General features: G+C 38.7%; 1 protein-coding gene across 1 annotated transcript in view; it reads left to right on the top strand.

Annotated features, from left to right (window-relative positions):
- Window positions 1-4,156: 4,156 nt before the first annotated feature.
- abcc4 (ATP-binding cassette, sub-family C (CFTR/MRP), member 4) overlaps window positions 4,157-17,286 on the top strand; it is a 31,778-nt gene continuing 18,648 nt past the window's right edge. The window contains exons 1-10 of the mRNA XM_040141842.1: window positions 4,157-4,414; window positions 5,167-5,277; window positions 10,651-10,771; window positions 11,199-11,423; window positions 11,724-11,813; window positions 13,971-14,134; window positions 14,835-14,960; window positions 15,871-16,120; window positions 16,733-16,840; window positions 17,050-17,139. Of these exons, the coding sequence (XP_039997776.1) occupies window positions 4,341-4,414; window positions 5,167-5,277; window positions 10,651-10,771; window positions 11,199-11,423; window positions 11,724-11,813; window positions 13,971-14,134; window positions 14,835-14,960; window positions 15,871-16,120; window positions 16,733-16,840; window positions 17,050-17,139 (1,359 nt within the window). The 5' untranslated portion in view covers window positions 4,157-4,340. The remainder of the gene's footprint in view (window positions 4,415-5,166; window positions 5,278-10,650; window positions 10,772-11,198; window positions 11,424-11,723; window positions 11,814-13,970; window positions 14,135-14,834; window positions 14,961-15,870; window positions 16,121-16,732; window positions 16,841-17,049; window positions 17,140-17,286) is intronic.

Raw genomic sequence — 17,286 nt, 5'->3', positions numbered from 1 at the left:
TTTTCCTCTGGCTTGGAGGTCTGGACTGAGACAGGACAGAGATCTTTTCCTCCGAAGTGTCAGACAGGAGGTGGGAGGGTCGATCCGGGACAGGTGCGTCAGCGTTGGCAATTCTGCAGAATTTTGCTTCTCTTTCGCCTGCTCGGCCAAGCATCTACGTCTGAGAGCCAATACTTTTCAATGCACATCATTCACTGACACACAATCAGTTGTTGTATATTATGTTTGTGTGTGGTGATGGGCGGATGAAGGGGTGCACACACTAGTCATCACTCTACACAATGTCCATAGGGTCTGCAAGGGGATCTGCAGAGGGAGGAAGTCTTTAATTGAAAGGATCTGAAAAGTCTTTGACAGAAAAGGAACACAAGATAGGAGAGATTGTATGGTGAGTTGAACGAATGAATGAATGATGTGTGTTTTGTATCCTTTTTTTCATTTCAGTTCATTTCGCAATGCTGCACCAGAAGGAAGTTATCCAGCGTTTCAAGCACTAAATAAAGGCAGTTTGGGCAAAGAGTTAGAATACAGATTTATTCTGGTTTAACGGCATTATAGCTCCATCGAGTGGCAGAAAGGACAAATTTCGAAGGCTAGCTGAAGGGGAACAAGCATTGTTCTGCATCTAGTTAATGTACAGTAATGCATGTCGTTATACTCTGTTGCAGTGGTTCCCAACCTTTTTGTCTGACATACAAAAAAAACTGACAACACCCTAATATGAAAGTAAACAACAACTGGTGAATAAATGTATTGAAATGGAAGAATAAAATGGGAATCCTTAAGTAATACCAAAATTGTACTTACTTTATGTACAGTACTTGAGTACTGCTGCCTATTTTTGTCTACTTAATTTCAAATACAACTAGAAGAAGTAATATCTGATCTACTGCTTTCATTTCTGTTTATATCCCATGCACATGCACAAACACTAGCACAATTTCTTACAGCTTGTTATGTTCTTGTTCTCTGTGAATTTTAATCTCTTTCTTTTTTATCAGTGTTTTTGTCATATTGTGTTATGTCCTGGTGCCCTTTTTAGTCTCAACAGTACACTTTGTGATTAGGTTGCTGCTGTAGGATCACATGATTTGATTTAAACATTATCGTTGACAACAGGCTGGATAGAAACGAACCAGAGAAAGTAAAGTAAAGAATAAATGCCCCTAGGGCTGGGCTACTGTACGATAGAACAGCATTTGGTGGAGACACAAGCTGATTAGGGCCTGATCTGCTTCTTCTGTGTCCTGTCTCAGTTCCGTATGGGCTGCCATACAACTATAACAACAGGACTGAACCTGGGGAGGAGGGAACAGGATTGCGAGAAAGGGCAAAAGAAGGCGAGCCAGACAAAAAAATGTGATGGTGACAGAAAGTCAGTCAAAAAGTCACTGAAAGGTGGTCATTCATTGACAAGTAACAAGATAACAGGTGGAAATGTAGAAGTAAAATCAATGCTCGGAACAGAACGAGGCATCAAACCAGCTACTAATTAATTAAGTTCCTAATCTTTTACTGAAAATCTGTTTACAGTTGCGGTTTGCCCTGTTTTATTGAGATTTTCAAACAAGGATTAGATCTAAGCTCTGTTTGCAGAGAAAGGGGGATTATTTCCAGGGAGAATAATGACCAATCACATTTCCTGAAACCTCCTGGTTAGGCTGTAGCTGCTCCCCCTGCTCCTCATCCTGGGGTCACAGGTACGGGCACAGGTAAAGTGTTTAGTCAGCATTCCAGGAGATCTAAACCTCATCAAACAGTGAGGAGTTGCTGAGAGCACTGGTCCGTAAATCTCTAGACACTTGAAGCCTTGATGGGGCGCATTTCCATGGCTGCTGTTGCCGAGCACACTCAGAGGGGATCCTAATCCAGTAAATCTGCCAATGAATGGGAAGCAGCTGGAACAGGTTGTTATCTGTGGTAACCTGTTGATGTTACCCATTAAGGCCATGAATATGATTATCTGATGATGTTGAACCTTTGGCTGGGAAAACACTTATCGTGAACGATATAAGAACATGTATTTCTTGATAACTACTGCACTGTAACATGGATGTACAGTACTTTTAGTGCTAATAGATTGTAAGTAATTGTCTGATATAACTAGTAATGTTTATCTATTAGAAATCTATTTGTCAAAAGTGTCCAGGCCAATATGACAGCAATAAGAATGAGTTTCATACAAACAACATAAGGCACATAACACAAAATAAGCCATCCTAATCTAAAAAAAAAAAAAGGGAATTATAAAACATAACTTTCTTTTCTAATCAAGGGCCATCATCAGGTCAAAATTATAATTTATCCAGTACTTTGTGGAAGAGCTATGCGAAGGCAACTGGACTTGCTGGAAGTTCTTGAAGACGTTTCTACTGAAGACGTTTCGCCCCTAAAATCGGGAAGGCACCTCCTGAACTGAAGAAGCCTTTTGGATTTGAGGCGAAACGTCTTCAAGAACGTCCAGCAAGTCCAGTTGCTTTCGCATAGCAGTTACACTTACTGGTATTAAATGTGATACTATTTAAGTTTAATTTTTTGGTGGAGGTTTCACTGTATATATCTATGGCCTCTTGACCTCTCCTGTCACTTCTGTTTTATCTGTTTTGTGTCTTTTATTGGTTTTGACCTGTTTTTATGTTTGTAAAAGTAAAAACAAACTCTCCCCTGTCATGTTTTGGTGTATTTTATGATATTTCCTCACTGTTTTACATATACATTTCCAGATGAAGACGGTTGAATGTAATTGACAACTGGTTCCACGTAAGTGCAACTTATAACAGTTGTACTCTACCTGAGCCAAAACACTAAGCCGTGCTGCATAAATCTTCTATACTGTAATTGCACCTCTTATCTTGTACTCATTGAGGGAAGAAAAGAACCTGGCAAAATGCAAGGGAAAAAATTGGCCTATCACTCGGCTGGGATAGCATGGGAAAGGACTGCTGATCCCCTCTAGATGAATGTTACTGGGGTGAGTTCAGCTGCCTGTAATAATCTCCTGCTGGGTTTTCTCCTTCAGCCCTTTTCCCAGTTGGTACTGGCTAAACATCAACAGGAGGATAACTTGCAAGGTGTGAGGGCCAAGGCTGCTCCAGTCTGATATCATTAGATTGTCAGTGTGAGGAATAAGTGTGAGGATAGTTTACCTTGATTACATGTGACTGGATTACTTTGAAAGTTTCCATGGACATTGAAATTTGAGAAGGGTGCCGAGGAGGGAGGTGTTTTAGTCTCTCTACTCAATTGTAGGTCTTTTATGTCAGTGCAGGAAACACCTGTAGTTGTTCAGAGCGCATCTGTCATCTGCAACATGCTCTTTATTTATAGGATATCCTCCATGTGTCTACATAACGTGTCTGTGTGTTTGTGTAAGGGACTGGAAAGAGTGTTAGACAGAGGGAAAGCAAACAAAACTTAGTTTGAAGTGAAATTTTTTACAGTTATTTCCTTTGCCGTGGAGAAATTAGGATTAGAAAAATAGCCTAGTCCTTCCGAACTGCTACGAGTAAAGTCACACATTAGGACTGGCACATTGTCTTTCCACAACGGTCTGCTGGTACCAAAACCATGTGTGTGAGTGTGTGAAATAGAGAGGGACAGACAGAGACGGTGAACTTTCAGATTTTGCTTAGTAGTTCTGATAGGATTGCCAGAGGTCAAGCTCACCTTTGAACTGTTTTAATTACTGAACTTTAGGTAAACTGTTATATTTTATTCTGACAGAATATTTTTGAATGGGAATTGTATTATGTATCATAAATAACCCATTAATATTTAATGCCACCGAGTCAAATTGAAAGGAATGTGTCTGATAGTGAACCTGTTTGGATTTATAGTATTTTTAAAGTCCTCCTAAATTTTCTCTCTTACTTGTGGAGATTTTGCTGTTACATACAAAGGAGACTCCAAGTAATAGTTTAGTCAATACCTTCACAAGGGTATCACCTAACACTGTCAATTGTGACTGTAAGTGTAGCCCCATTCTGACAGTAAATCCTGCCCACGCCTCACAATTCTCAAATGTACACACAAACAGTTGTACGGACTGCCCATGCTCTGAGCCAATCGTGTGAACGGAGAGCGGAAAGCGCAGCCAATAGCAGGGGTTCATTATTTTCAGCCAATCGGGTGTCTGCGGGGCGGAGCCATTCAACGTGCTTCTTTAATCTCTTTCGGTACTTCTGCCTCGCGTGCCAGAGGGAACACATAAAAACACCTAAGAGGTTCCGACCTCGGAGTCACAGATGTGAGCCACGAAGTTTAACGGCACGTTGCGTGGCGCTGCGTTTTTCACAAGGAGAGAAAGTCAAAAGGAGGCTACTGCGGGAGTGCGGACTGCCATGGAAAGAGTTAGCAAAGATGCCAAGACCAACCCGGCGGCGACGGCGAGTCTTTTGTCAAATGTGTTTTTCTGGTAAGTCGACAAAAAGCGCCCGGGAGGGTAAACGCTTTTAGCTACGGTTAGCGGGGGGTTTAAAATGTGCCAAACACACCGAGGCAGCGTGTTTGTTCACATTTAAAATACTAATTTTTCATTTTACTCCATAGAAAAATGTATTTATTAATGGATAAGTGTAAACTGAAAACTACCAGGGACAACTACAACCAGAAGTGCTGCCACTGACCGTCCAGTAAGATTGGACTAAGTTTACACACGTTTTTCACAGTTGGTTGAAAAAAAAAAAAAAAAAAAAAGACATTTACTTCGAGAAAAACTTTGATTGTGAGTCAGTAAACATCCACTCACACCATTCCCCGCATGTGTATGCAGTGCTAGTTTCCGGTTGAGTCCTTCGCCTTGGTTACTCAAGTCTAATGGGAAAGATGGACATGTTTGCCATCTCTAATTCAGATACACAGACCACATTAGTTGCCCTAGCCACCATAGTAGCACAAAAACGGACAGACTCTAATGGTAGTGAATGGCCTCTTATGGGTTCATGTTTTAAGAGCTTAATGTGAGCAAGTAGCACCAACTGTGCTACTTGCTCACACTAATGCATCTGACAAGTGATAATAGCTGCAGGTGTATTTTATACAACTGCAGGTGCTCTAACAAGACCATGTAGAAATGATGCTCATCTGAAATAAAATCATGAATTGATTTGTCTCTGTGCCGTCCTCTCCAAATCTTCCTTTGGACTCCTGTGGTTATTCCTCATTCAGGTGGCTCAATCCTTTGTTCCGCGTTGGATACAAACGCAGGCTGGAGGAAGATGACATGTACGAAGTGCTGGCGGAGGACAGGTCTGAGAGACTTGGTCAGGACCTGCAGAGGTAGAGCCTTTTTAAAATCATCACACAGTATGTGAACAATTACCACAGTTAAACTGTCACAGGTAGTGTTTTGATTTAGCAGTTCTACCAGATTCACATTCTATATATCTTTTCTCTAATTACATTCTTACTTACCATTAAGTTGCCATTAATGGAGCCTAAACTCATGGTATTAACAGTTTCAGTTTTAACCATCTGGAACATCAGTTTCAGATATCAAAAGTTATCACCACTTTAGTCCTGACTACTCATAGGTGAAAGGCATCTTTGATTCCTTGAGGTTAAAGATATCTAAATGCAGTTGTAAATCTCAATGTGGAGCTAAAACAACTCAACTCTAAATTACAGATAACTGTTTCAGATATCAAAGCTCCAGAGGAGAGCTTGTTTTGTCTGTACCAGGAGATAGAAGATGTATCATACTCTGTGGATATCTTGAACAGCTGTCAGTAGTATGAAGTGCACCTTCACCAACCACAAAATCCTTGATGATGAATTCCTTTCAATTCACAGCACATGCATGCTGTTGTTGGCAGAACAGCCACTTCCATTACTTAAAACCAAACTGACCTCCACATCTGCCAAGCAAGTTGTCACATCACTATGATGCAGACTGAAAATATCAGTTTTGATGAATCAAAACAAAATTACAGATATCTGTAATTATCATTTGGTCTACATAACTCTAAGATATTTGTGACTTGTTTGCAGATACTATATACCCAGGGTCCCCAACCCCCGGGTGGTCCGTTGGTTGTTTGGTAAGGGGCCGCACAGAAAGAATAAATAACTTACCTTATTTCCGTTTTATTTATTATCCGAGTCTGAACAGTCTTTTATTTTGAAAAATGACAATCTAAATGATAATTGAAAATTCTCTCCGTTACATCCGTTTGTTCTTCACTCACTCTCGACGCATGTCAAGATGCTTGTCTCGGTCACGTGATGGAACGCTAATATCAAACCCATATTCAGCGACATAGTCAGCCTGCTCAATGAACTCAATCTGTCCCTTCAAAGGAAAATGACAACTGTCTTCAAGTTGGCAGATAAAGTAGCTGCATTTAAAACCAAACTGGATTTGTGGAGACGACGCGTGAACAGAGGCATGTTTGACATGTATCAAACATTGGCGGGGATTTTGGAAGAGACTCAGCCTTGAGCAGTGCTTCTCCCAGCTGCTGCACGATCACCTGGCTTTGCTTTTAAAAGAGTTTGAGCGCTACTTCCCAACCACAGAAGACCCACGAACTGACAAGGAATGGATCCGCGACCCATTTGTCAATAAACCAGGAGAATCGAGCATGTCTGTGCAAGAAGAAGATCACACATGACGGCGGCCTTAAAAGTCTGTTCAAGACATCAACTCTGCCGGTATTCTGGATGAAAGTCATGGCAGAATACCCTTAGATTGCCACAACAGCACTGAAAACCCTGCTGCCATTCCCAACATCATATCTATGTGAAGCGGGCTTTTCTGCAGTCACATCAACCAAAACAAAATTACGGAGTAGACTGGACATAAGCAACACAATTCGGGTGTCATTGTCTCCCATTACCCCTAGATGGGACCGTCTTATTGCAGAGAAAACAAGCTCAGGGCTCTCATTGATTTAGCGTTATGTTGAGTTATATTTTTCATGTACTTTATATTTGTTTTGTGGCGCTTCTTATTTTGAGGGCATGTTCAAGTGTTACCATAGCGACCAGAGAGGATGTTACTCTTGTTATGTTGTTGGCGCATGTCAGGAGGACGCCGCTAATAAAGTTACATACAAGTACAAAGTGGATTCACGTTTATTATTATATTTACAAAATACCACGTTTTGTGTTGGTCGTATTATTTTATTTTGTTATATTTATCTTCTACACCTTGAAGGCCAGTCCGTGAAAAAAGTGCTTACATTAAACCGGTCCGTGGTGCAAAAAAGGTTGGGGACCCCTGCTATATACTACCTCCTTTTCCAACACCTGTTGTTGGTAAAAGTCTTTCTGAAGATACAAACCTTTTTCGGTCTCGTCCTGGTAGGAAGTTTCCCCAAAAGCTATTAGTCATGGTCCTTATCCTTTTTTAAGCATTTTTTTTTTTTTTTTTTTTAAATAAAAGTGAAACATGAAATACTTCAGAAGAATTTAAATCCCACATTTGTGTCAGCTTTTAAATGACTTAAACTGGGCTAACTATAGAAGACACACAATAAAGGAACTTGTTAGCGGAATCAAGGCCCATTGCATGCTTCTCCTGCCAGGCTCTGCAAGCACCTGGTGTGTGCCTCTTGAATGGGAAACATCACAAATAAATATTTGAATTATCAAATACTTTGTGACAAATTACTGAACAATATATACCATGCTCTCTACTGTCAATCTCACCTGTTGCTTCTGCCTTAGCCGGCTCTCCGACATCAGCATGTTGGCTGCCGTCCTCCTTAGCCTCTCCTACAGGACTCTCTTCATTAGCTACAGCTACCCCTTCCTGAGCCTCTCTTGCTGTTTCAACTTCCACAGCAGCACTGATTTGAAGCCTTGAAATATTCGAAAAAAATTATTTGGATTGTTAATCACACTGGTGGGACTGTTCAGCTTTCCAATGTGTATTTTCTTAAGTTTTTTAGGTACTCTATTTTGCTAATACCCTGGTCCAGATTGTCTTTGCAGTTTATAGGACGAGCCCTTTTGAGTCTTTGAAAATACTTTTCCAATATTCATTCAGATTCAGGGAGCAAACATTCAGCCTCAGAGTTAAAGAATTAACATCAAAATTATCCACTCGCATGTGCAGTCAGTATTGACTAGAAGCTATGCCAGCTGTCTTTTCTGTGGGGAAAACCAACAACAGTCCTTCCTCCCAGGCATGATCATGTTTTAATTCAGACTGTGCTGGGAGAAGAGGGGCTATTTATATCTTTCTATCTGTTGTCAATATGTTTGACAAGAAAGGTGCTGCACACAGTGTTTTTTTCCCATTTGAAATAGTAAATTAATAAATATAAAATCAATATGCTGCCGTCAGTGTTGACATTGTGGCGGGCACTACACATAAATGAATGTATGGGTTCAAATATTTATGAAGACAGTAAAACAAGGAAGCAAGGAGAAAACAGCACAGGGGTTGCACAATGGCAACATATACTCACAAAGTTAAGGAAAAAAATGTAAAATCTCTTCATATTTTGGGACCACTGGTCTATACCAACCACTACTTGGCCGGTATAGACCAGTGGTCCCAACTTTTTTGGTTTATGAAATAAAGCAGTGTCTACTTGCGCCCTCTCAACACTGGTTGCTTAGGTTGGCCAAAAGCAATTTGTTTATTTTTTTTTCTTCCCTGTTTTAACTGAATGATTTTTAGAGGCCTGAAGAGATCATTGGTTCCCCAAGAAGCCAACAATTGGCCAATCTCTAAGACTCAACTGCAGACCTAAGAATGTAACAGATAATGTTTTGTTCTCTCAAAAAAGAAGTAGCAAACAAAACCTTAAAGTTGCATGGTGGGTTGTTGCAGTCATGACCTTTTGTGAACTCTTAAGTCAAACATTTACAACATTATCAGGATGTTGCCATGCACAGGTCAAGTGTTGATGTTTAAATTCAATAATGATGGACATATGGAAAACAGTGTCATATTAAGGAGTCAGTGTATACATATTGTATACGCCCACACCAGTAATGGTTAACTCCACCACCATTCATAAACTCCATGTAAACTCTGGGACTACAAAAAGATGCATTGGCTACTTTCTCCAAATTTAGGCAAAAGAAGGGTTGTTGGCTCATTATTCACGGTAGAAATGTTGACTTCACAGCGTCCAGCCACTGAATTTTAAGCCAACTTTTGATTACTGGGTTGTTTCATGGTGTGTATTCTAGCAAGGTTTTTCTGTTGTAATGTAACAGTTTATTGTCAGTCGTCAAATTGACAGTGAAATTTGAATTATCAGTGGTTGAATGAGCATGAAATCCTTTCTTGAGGGCATCCCAGATCTGTTAATCATGAGTCATTATTTGTTAGTCTCCACAGTGTTCGAAAGAGCTGAAACAAATTTTGACTGGATCACAGACACAGTCAAGTCTTGTTTCATCTCCAGAGGGACTTATTAAATGAGGAGTCTGGTAATATTCTATATTTTTCCAACAATGATTTGATGCTACTAATAAGTACAAGCCCGATATGTTATTCCATGTCATAAGCTTCATTGCTGCCAAACCGTTGCACTGGTAGACATATTGCTTCATTACCATGAACAAATACTGTAGTCTATTTTCAAACTAAATCCCAAATAAACCACCCTGCTGCACGAAATACTCACTTAAGCACCCAATCTGTATTAATCCGCATCTGAAAATAGTCCGCGACAAATGCACTGTTTACCTCTGTCACACTAACACTAACAAAAAACTACAGTAGTAAGCTATTTTAGGAGATTACTGAAACTTTAAGAAATGAAACAATATATTTGTATGGGTTATTTATTTATTTATTTATTTATTTATTTATTTTTAACGATTTTAGTTGGAAATGTGCATCGCAGACAGGGTAGGGAAGTCTGAAGCTACTGAGATGGTCTTTTCTTGGGATTTGTTGGCAGTAAGAAGAAAATAGAACAGCAGCCTTATCCTTTGATGTATTTGCATCTTAATGAGCCACAAGTAACTGGAATGTTTGACCTTCCAGCAGGGTGTTTATGTTAGTTGTGTATGTGACACAGATACATTTAACTTACAAGTAGCACTTACCATTAGTGTCTGAAACATGCTTAAGAAGGGTTCACAAAGGGTCATGGAGAGCATTATTTTATTACTTTACATGAACATACCATAAAGAGTTTTCCAACTACTGTTAAAAACCATTATTTGAAGTGAAAAAATTATTAACAGTGTGTTTAAATGGGTTTTTGGATTTCTTTCTCCTACTGTCAAGGAAACCAGACTACTTTATCCTTTTTATAGATTTTTTTTATAGAAGGATATTTTTATTTTATTTTTTTTTATTTTTTTTTTAAACTTGATGAAAGCGCATCATTTTTGTAATTGAAAGTTATTAAATTCTACATCAGGGCCACGTTGGTCCATTATTACTACCTTTGCAGCTACCACAGGAGTTTCCATTAGCAACCAAGACCTAGTGGCTGTAGGTATGAAAATTATGAATGCAGGTAGGAACTGGTCTTTAAATAGACCGACTGCCTGACTAATGCTCCTTGACACATTGTGTATTATTGCAAGTATTGCTGTTACGTAAAAGGAAAGCCTCTCTTTGATTATGCAGTTATCTGCGTGCAGAGACGAGTCATAACTCATCTGGATGCAAGACTCGACTTCTTATTACACATAAAAAAATAAATCAAGTAACATGGCATCTTTGCATGACAGATACTGGGATCAAGAAGTCCAGAAGGCTACCAAAGAAATGCGGACACCTAGACTCACCAGAGTCATCATCAGATGCTACTTGAAACCATATGCAGTACTGGGATTCTTTACACTCATAGAGGTCAGTGTTACATATGTGTTAAGCTTTGGAAATGAGGTGAATAGGATGCATAAGCTCTGGGTCTCAAATTATTTTACATGCTGTTGAAACTCATTTTATTAAATCAAGCAAAATCCCTGGATTATTTCTAAATCATGTTTTTATAAGCAAACAGACAAGAGATAAAATTACATACTTACATATGGTGGTAATTATATCGTTGGCTATTCAGCAGCATATTTGACACCTGAAAATGTAACAAATAATTAAATGTGTTGATTTCATCTCAGCCCAACAACAAAAGCAGTGTTCAGCAGATTTTGATCAAAACATGCTGTGATTTATTAATTGTTAATTCCAGAGCCTTGAGAATATAATAATCTGCTGCCATGCTGTAATTAGTGTGTTGTGATGCTCACCCTTCTTCATCTCCTCCCCTGATTATCAGGAGGTTATTAAAGTGGTCCAGCCAGTCATCTTGGGGAAGATGATTCAGTACTTTGAGAGTTACGACCCAAATAATAAGACGGCTTTATATGAGACCCTCGGCTATGCAGCTACTTTGTCTATCTGCACCATCAGCCTGGCAGTGCTCCATCACCTCTACTTCTACCACGTCCAGAGAACAGGAATGAAGATTAGAGTTGCCATGTGTCACATGATCTATAAGAAGGTCAGTATGAAGGCACACTGCTTGTGCCCGATAAATGAGAACCTAAAGTTCTGCTTAATTGTCATTGAACACTACTCAACTTGCATATCAAGGTCATTCCTGCATTCTTGATTTTGGTACAGTCTGCCAAGTTCTGTCATGTAATCCTTTTTAAAAGCTGTATTTGGAAAAAAGGCACAAATGAATGGGTCTGTTCAACCAAAAAAATCTGAAAAAACTCCCTTTTGCATCTTATACTTCTGTCTTTTATCCATACCCACTCATGTTGCTTAACTGGTGATGATTCTTGTCTTTTTCTAGGCTCTGTGTCTCAGCAGTTCGGCCATGGGAAAGACCACCACAGGCCAGATCGTCAACCTCCTTTCCAATGATGTCAACAAGTTTGATGATGTATGTGAAATTTAAGGCTTTTAGAAAAGAAAAAGCACACAGGCTGCCATTTTTGCTGCAAGGTCAAGGCAGTGCAAAATAGCTGGCTAACAATTTTCTATACTCTGTTTTCCTCTCCCCCATCTCAACCATTCATGTAAGCAATTCTCCAATATCTTCTTCACAACCTGCCTCATTTCTTCTAATATTTTTCTGGCTCTGTAGTTGCATTTAGCATTTAAGAAAAATATGCCAGAATGAAATACAACATCAGAAAAAAATTGGAATCGGGTAAATTAAAAATAGATGTAAAACAAAAGTAAGAAATAATTTAAGGGCCTGGTGCAGCTCTCCCCATATACATTTAACTGAGGGTCATGCAAATAATAGGTGGAGACATGTTAAGAGCATGATTATATATTCTGCTGGATCTGCTAAGGTTACACGTTTTGTGCTGGTCAGTTTTACGGGGAGGACCATCTGCCTGCTGAACCCTTTGCATACGTAGCACAAATGAGATCTGCATTGGCTCCAAGGATGTTTGCATTTGGTAAAAAATGTAAATTCCTTTTATTTTACAGAAATCTAACTGATAGCAGACAGAGGATGACTCCAGATATCTACCCCCCAGATTTTTGTCATACATACCATGATGTGTTCACTGTGATCATGTAAAAAGCTATGACACCTCAAGTGATTCCTTGGCGATTAATTGGAATTACTTACCCTCTGACTCATTTCAAAGTATTTTTCTGAACGGTTCTTAATGGTGTTCGTATTAACAACTTTTGCAATGTATGTGCAGGGTCGCCTGCAGTACATAGTAGCTATGAAAGCATGCTAATTAGCTTAATGGGCTAGTTAGGTAAACAGGAGTAGATGCCTGCTGAAATGAGGTTGGTGAGGGTGACTACTTGGCTGTTGCTTGGTGGGTTGATTAGCATGCTGCTGATGGTAGCAACATGGCTGCGTGGCTGGACTACTTATTGGGCCATGTGATTCAAGGTCAGATTAAAGGTACTGTAGGTTTAGGGCTAGAGAATGGTTTCGCCTGTCATGGGGTTTGGCAGATTTATGATGGCGCGGCTGATACCCACTGTGTATGGATAACTCCAACCTTTGACCCCTGAAAATTGAAAAAAGCAGATGGAAGGTACACTTAACAAAGAATTCACAAAGTCTTGTGAAGTCAGCCCCCCAATGGACCCTATGGAAGTCCGGAGAAATTCCACCTAGGGCTGCTTGTGGATTTGGACAGCCCTCAGCACTTGCAGACTTCCAAAGATCAGGCCTATTATGTCTGTGTAACTATAATTACATCTCTTTATGATTTCCCACAACATTCCCTTTGACATCGGTTACAGTAATAACGTGATAACAGCTAAAGATTGTGATATTATTAGTAGAGAGTAGGTCCAGAGTTGAAGTGCATCTGAAATATTTATTGTGTAATCAGCATCACTGTGACATTTAAGATTTATAGATATTTCTCCTTGGACTAAAGTGGCGGACTGACCATCCCTGCGTCACTGTTATCATGGCTGAAGCCGGCCCCCATCCCTAATGGATTTTGGTTTTGTGTTTGCTATGTGTTTTTTTTTTTTTTTTTTTTTTTTTTTTTTTTTTTTTTTTCTTTTGGTCCAGTTAGATTTGAAGTTATTTTGGTCCATGAACAACAAATTTGAGATATATTACTGTCTGGATGATTGGGAATCTACATAGACCATCAACTGGCTCATATAATGTATTGAATTGTTATGTAAAAACAGAGTCCTCTCTTGACTTAGTGTATCTGACCTAATTTTGCAAGTGTCCACTTTATGAAGCGATTTAGATGATTTTTATTTTATTTTTTTTATTTTTTTTTTTATTTTGTGTGGGGTGGTAAAAATCTCATGTCAGTGCTGAACTGACTGTACTCACTCAGAGAAACTCTGGCAGCTCTCTTAGCCTGAGGTTCTGGCTTGATTATGCTTTGAGCCTTGGTGGAACCAAACCAAGTTTGTCTCTTTGGAGTGTGGCGTTTCAGTTTTATCAGTGGGTTGGAGCCTGCAGTGACTCAGATGTGTTTCCCTCCATCTTTAATGAGAAATTGTTGTGTCCTGCATCTACATAGTTTTTGGGTTTTTGTGTTACTGATAATTTTACAGGTTATTCATGGCAAATTCTGTTGAACAGGTGACTATCTTCTTGCACTTCCTGTGGGTTGGGCCCCTCCAGGCGGCTGTGGTTGTGGGGCTTCTGTGGGTGGAGATTGGTCCTTCGTGCTTGGCAGGCATGGTGGTCCTTATGTTCCTGATGCCTGTGCAGACGATGTTTGGAAGGCTCTTTTCTAAGTTCAGGTAATGCACACACACTTAAAGAATACAGATATTCAAGTCAAGCTGAGACTTTTGAAACTGACCCCTCACTCAACCCATCCCTCCTTAGTTACTGTTTCTAAGCCCTTCAAGCTTTGCATTCTAGCTTGGAATATATGCAGTTTCTTTTTCAGTTTTCCTTCAGTTCTTTTTCTCTCTGGTTCAGACTCTGTGATCGTTCAGAATTTTTTATTTATGCTGATTTTGTCAGTGTCATGAGCATAAAATAATAATTTGGTAACCAGCTTTTAGACTGTTTAGAATTTTAGCTTTTAAGTTTAATGAACCCAGGGCTTCATGTACTGGACAAGGTTTAAGTAATATTGTACTAAATCAGCCTGAGTCCTGGTTTATGACCGCCTCATATTTAAAAAAAAAAAATAAAAAAAACAGCACTGAAGTCTGGACCTGCCTAGTTGCTCACTGTAATGTAGTTCCAACTGGAAAAACTGATTTCAATTTAATTTAAATAGCCTGAAGTAGAAGTAGCTGTTTGTTATGTAACTGCAGCCCAATGGATATATGTAGAAATGTGTTCCAAATTGTATAGAAATCATCATTTTCTATTTGCAGTCACATAAAAACTCATAATGAACTTTGTCAAGATTGTTTCTTTTGTGTTAGACTATACCGTATTTCTGCAGTATTTAAACAACCTGTAATTTTCTGCTTTTCTTTACAGGAGTAAGACAGCAGTTCTGACTGACAGCAGAATCCGCATAATGAATGAAGTGGTGTCGGGAATAAGGATCATCAAGATGTACGCCTGGGAGAAACCATTTGCTGCTCTGGTATCTGAGGTCAGAAGGTAAAAACATGAAAGTATTCTTATGCTCTGCCGTTTTCTCCACAGTAAGGATGTTTTTAGAAAAAAGTAAAAATTTAAATGGATACCTGCTCAGAAATCAAAGCCCTAATGCACTAATTTATGAAGTAGGGCTCCTTTTTTAATACCTTTAGTGTCTATAAAATGTCAGTTACAAAGTGTGTGTGTGTGTGTGTGTGTGTATATATATATATATAATGTATAAATGAACTTATATATATATATATATATATATTATATATATATATATATATTATATATATATATATATATATATATATATATATATATATATATATATATATATATATATATATATATATATATATATATATATATATATATATATATATATTATATATATATATATATATATATATATATATATATATATTGAGCAGACATAAACAGGGCATTGCGCATTGCGTACAAGTACTGTATTGTGTGACAATGTGAGCTCTGAGCTGGTTTGGTTTTGGGCAGAATTTGGGCAAACTTTCTCTTGCTCTGTGGCTAGAAGGCCTGACAAATCTTATCCACTGCTTCATTTCCCCTCCCACATTTAACCAGGCAGGAAGGTATTAAAATCCTCCTCTGCCAAAGGCCTCATACCTCTCATTTATCTCCGCTGTCATTCCTGACTGCTACTGATCTGGATCAGGAGTTTTTTTTTTTTTTTTTTTTTTCAAGGATTAAAGCAAATCCTTAGTAGATTCATGTGCTTCTAATAAAGGCATTTTTAGATTTGTTGACAAAATTCACCCATTCACCCTTACATTTTTAAGAAGAAATTTCACTGCCCATATTACATGTTACCATCAGTCCATATATGACGCTCTCAAAAAATTAAGCTTCAAGTCAGGTCATGTGATTGTTGAAACTGTCGTTTTAGGAAGGAGATTGCCAAGATCATGAAGAGCTCCTACCTACGAGGTCTCAACATGGCTTCTTTCTTTTGCGCCAGCAAGGTCATCGTCTTTATCACCTTCGCTTTCTATGTCCTTCTGGGAAATACCATCTCAGCCCGGCGTGTGTTTGTGACAGTGTCACTCTACAATGCTGTGCGACTCACCGTCACGCTCTTCTTCCCTAATGCCATCGAGAAGCTGTTTGAGAGCCGTGTCAGCATCCACAGGATTCAGGTGGGGTACTTTAATATTTTTAGCTCAGTTTTCAAAACTAAAATTGTGATTTAATATCAAAATTTATAACAATGTCTTTTAGCTTGAACTCTTTTGGTTTAAACTTTAAGGTTGATACAAATGGCCACCACCAAAAATGCATAATTTGTTAAAAATTTAATAACCATTTTATTGAAATGGTATTAATCAAACAGCATATTTTTTTATGTAAAGTTAATGTTATTTCCCTTTTCATGGAGTCTTTAATCACATGCTGTTTCATCAACCATATAAAAGCAGATAATAGGCAGTAGCGTTGGGCTCCATTCGGTTCTTTTGCTGATACTGCAGTTCAGGCTGCTAATGACTTATTTAATCCCATCATTGTCTCTCTCACAGGTCGTCAACTTTTTTTTTTATTTTTTATTTTTTTATCATCACATGAATTTATGAGCCCCCGTTAAATGTAATTAAACTTGCTAAATTGGCAGTAACTAATGATTTACCTGACCACTACAGCAAAAGACTAATCTAAACACATCTTTATTGAGTGAGTAGTCAGTAGTTGAAGCCATACTACTGTTTATGACTGAAGGGATTTTGCATGACACTTTTGCCTCTTATATTGTCCAGGAGTTCTTGATGCTGGATGAAATCAAAAAAACCAGCGCTGCACTGCCACAGGAGGAGGAGACGGATGCCTTTGTGGAGATCCAGGACCTATTCTGCTACTGGGACAAGGTCAAATACCTAATTACTAATTTAATTATAGGCTTATTTATGCTAAGTATGCCCACTGCATTTGTGTTTTTTAAGGGAAACATAAACAAAAAAGAAATTTAAAAAAAAGATTGAAGTTCATAAAACTTTATTTTCAGTCTTTTATGGAAATTGGTGCATCTATTGTGGGTTATTTTATAAATTTTAAATATGTTTTGTTCCCCTTACAGAGCCTGGATGCTCCATCTCTGCAGAACGTCTCCTTCACTTTGAACTCAAATCAGTTGTTGGCTGTGATTGGACCAGTGGGAGCTGGAAAGGTCAGTTGTCTACAAATTCCATCATTTCAGTTGAAGGCAGCATTGTGAGTTGTAGTAGACACTCAAATAAGAAAACTGGTCAAGTGGAGTAGTTCAGGTAGTTTGTGCACATTTTCCCTACCTCATCAATGAGCTCATGTCTTACCT

Source organism: Xiphias gladius, chromosome 13 (genome assembly GCF_016859285.1).
Source record: "Xiphias gladius isolate SHS-SW01 ecotype Sanya breed wild chromosome 13, ASM1685928v1, whole genome shotgun sequence".
Taxonomy (NCBI): Eukaryota; Metazoa; Chordata; class Actinopteri; order Istiophoriformes; family Xiphiidae; genus Xiphias; species Xiphias gladius.
This window is presented reverse-complemented; position numbering and strand designations above follow the sequence as displayed.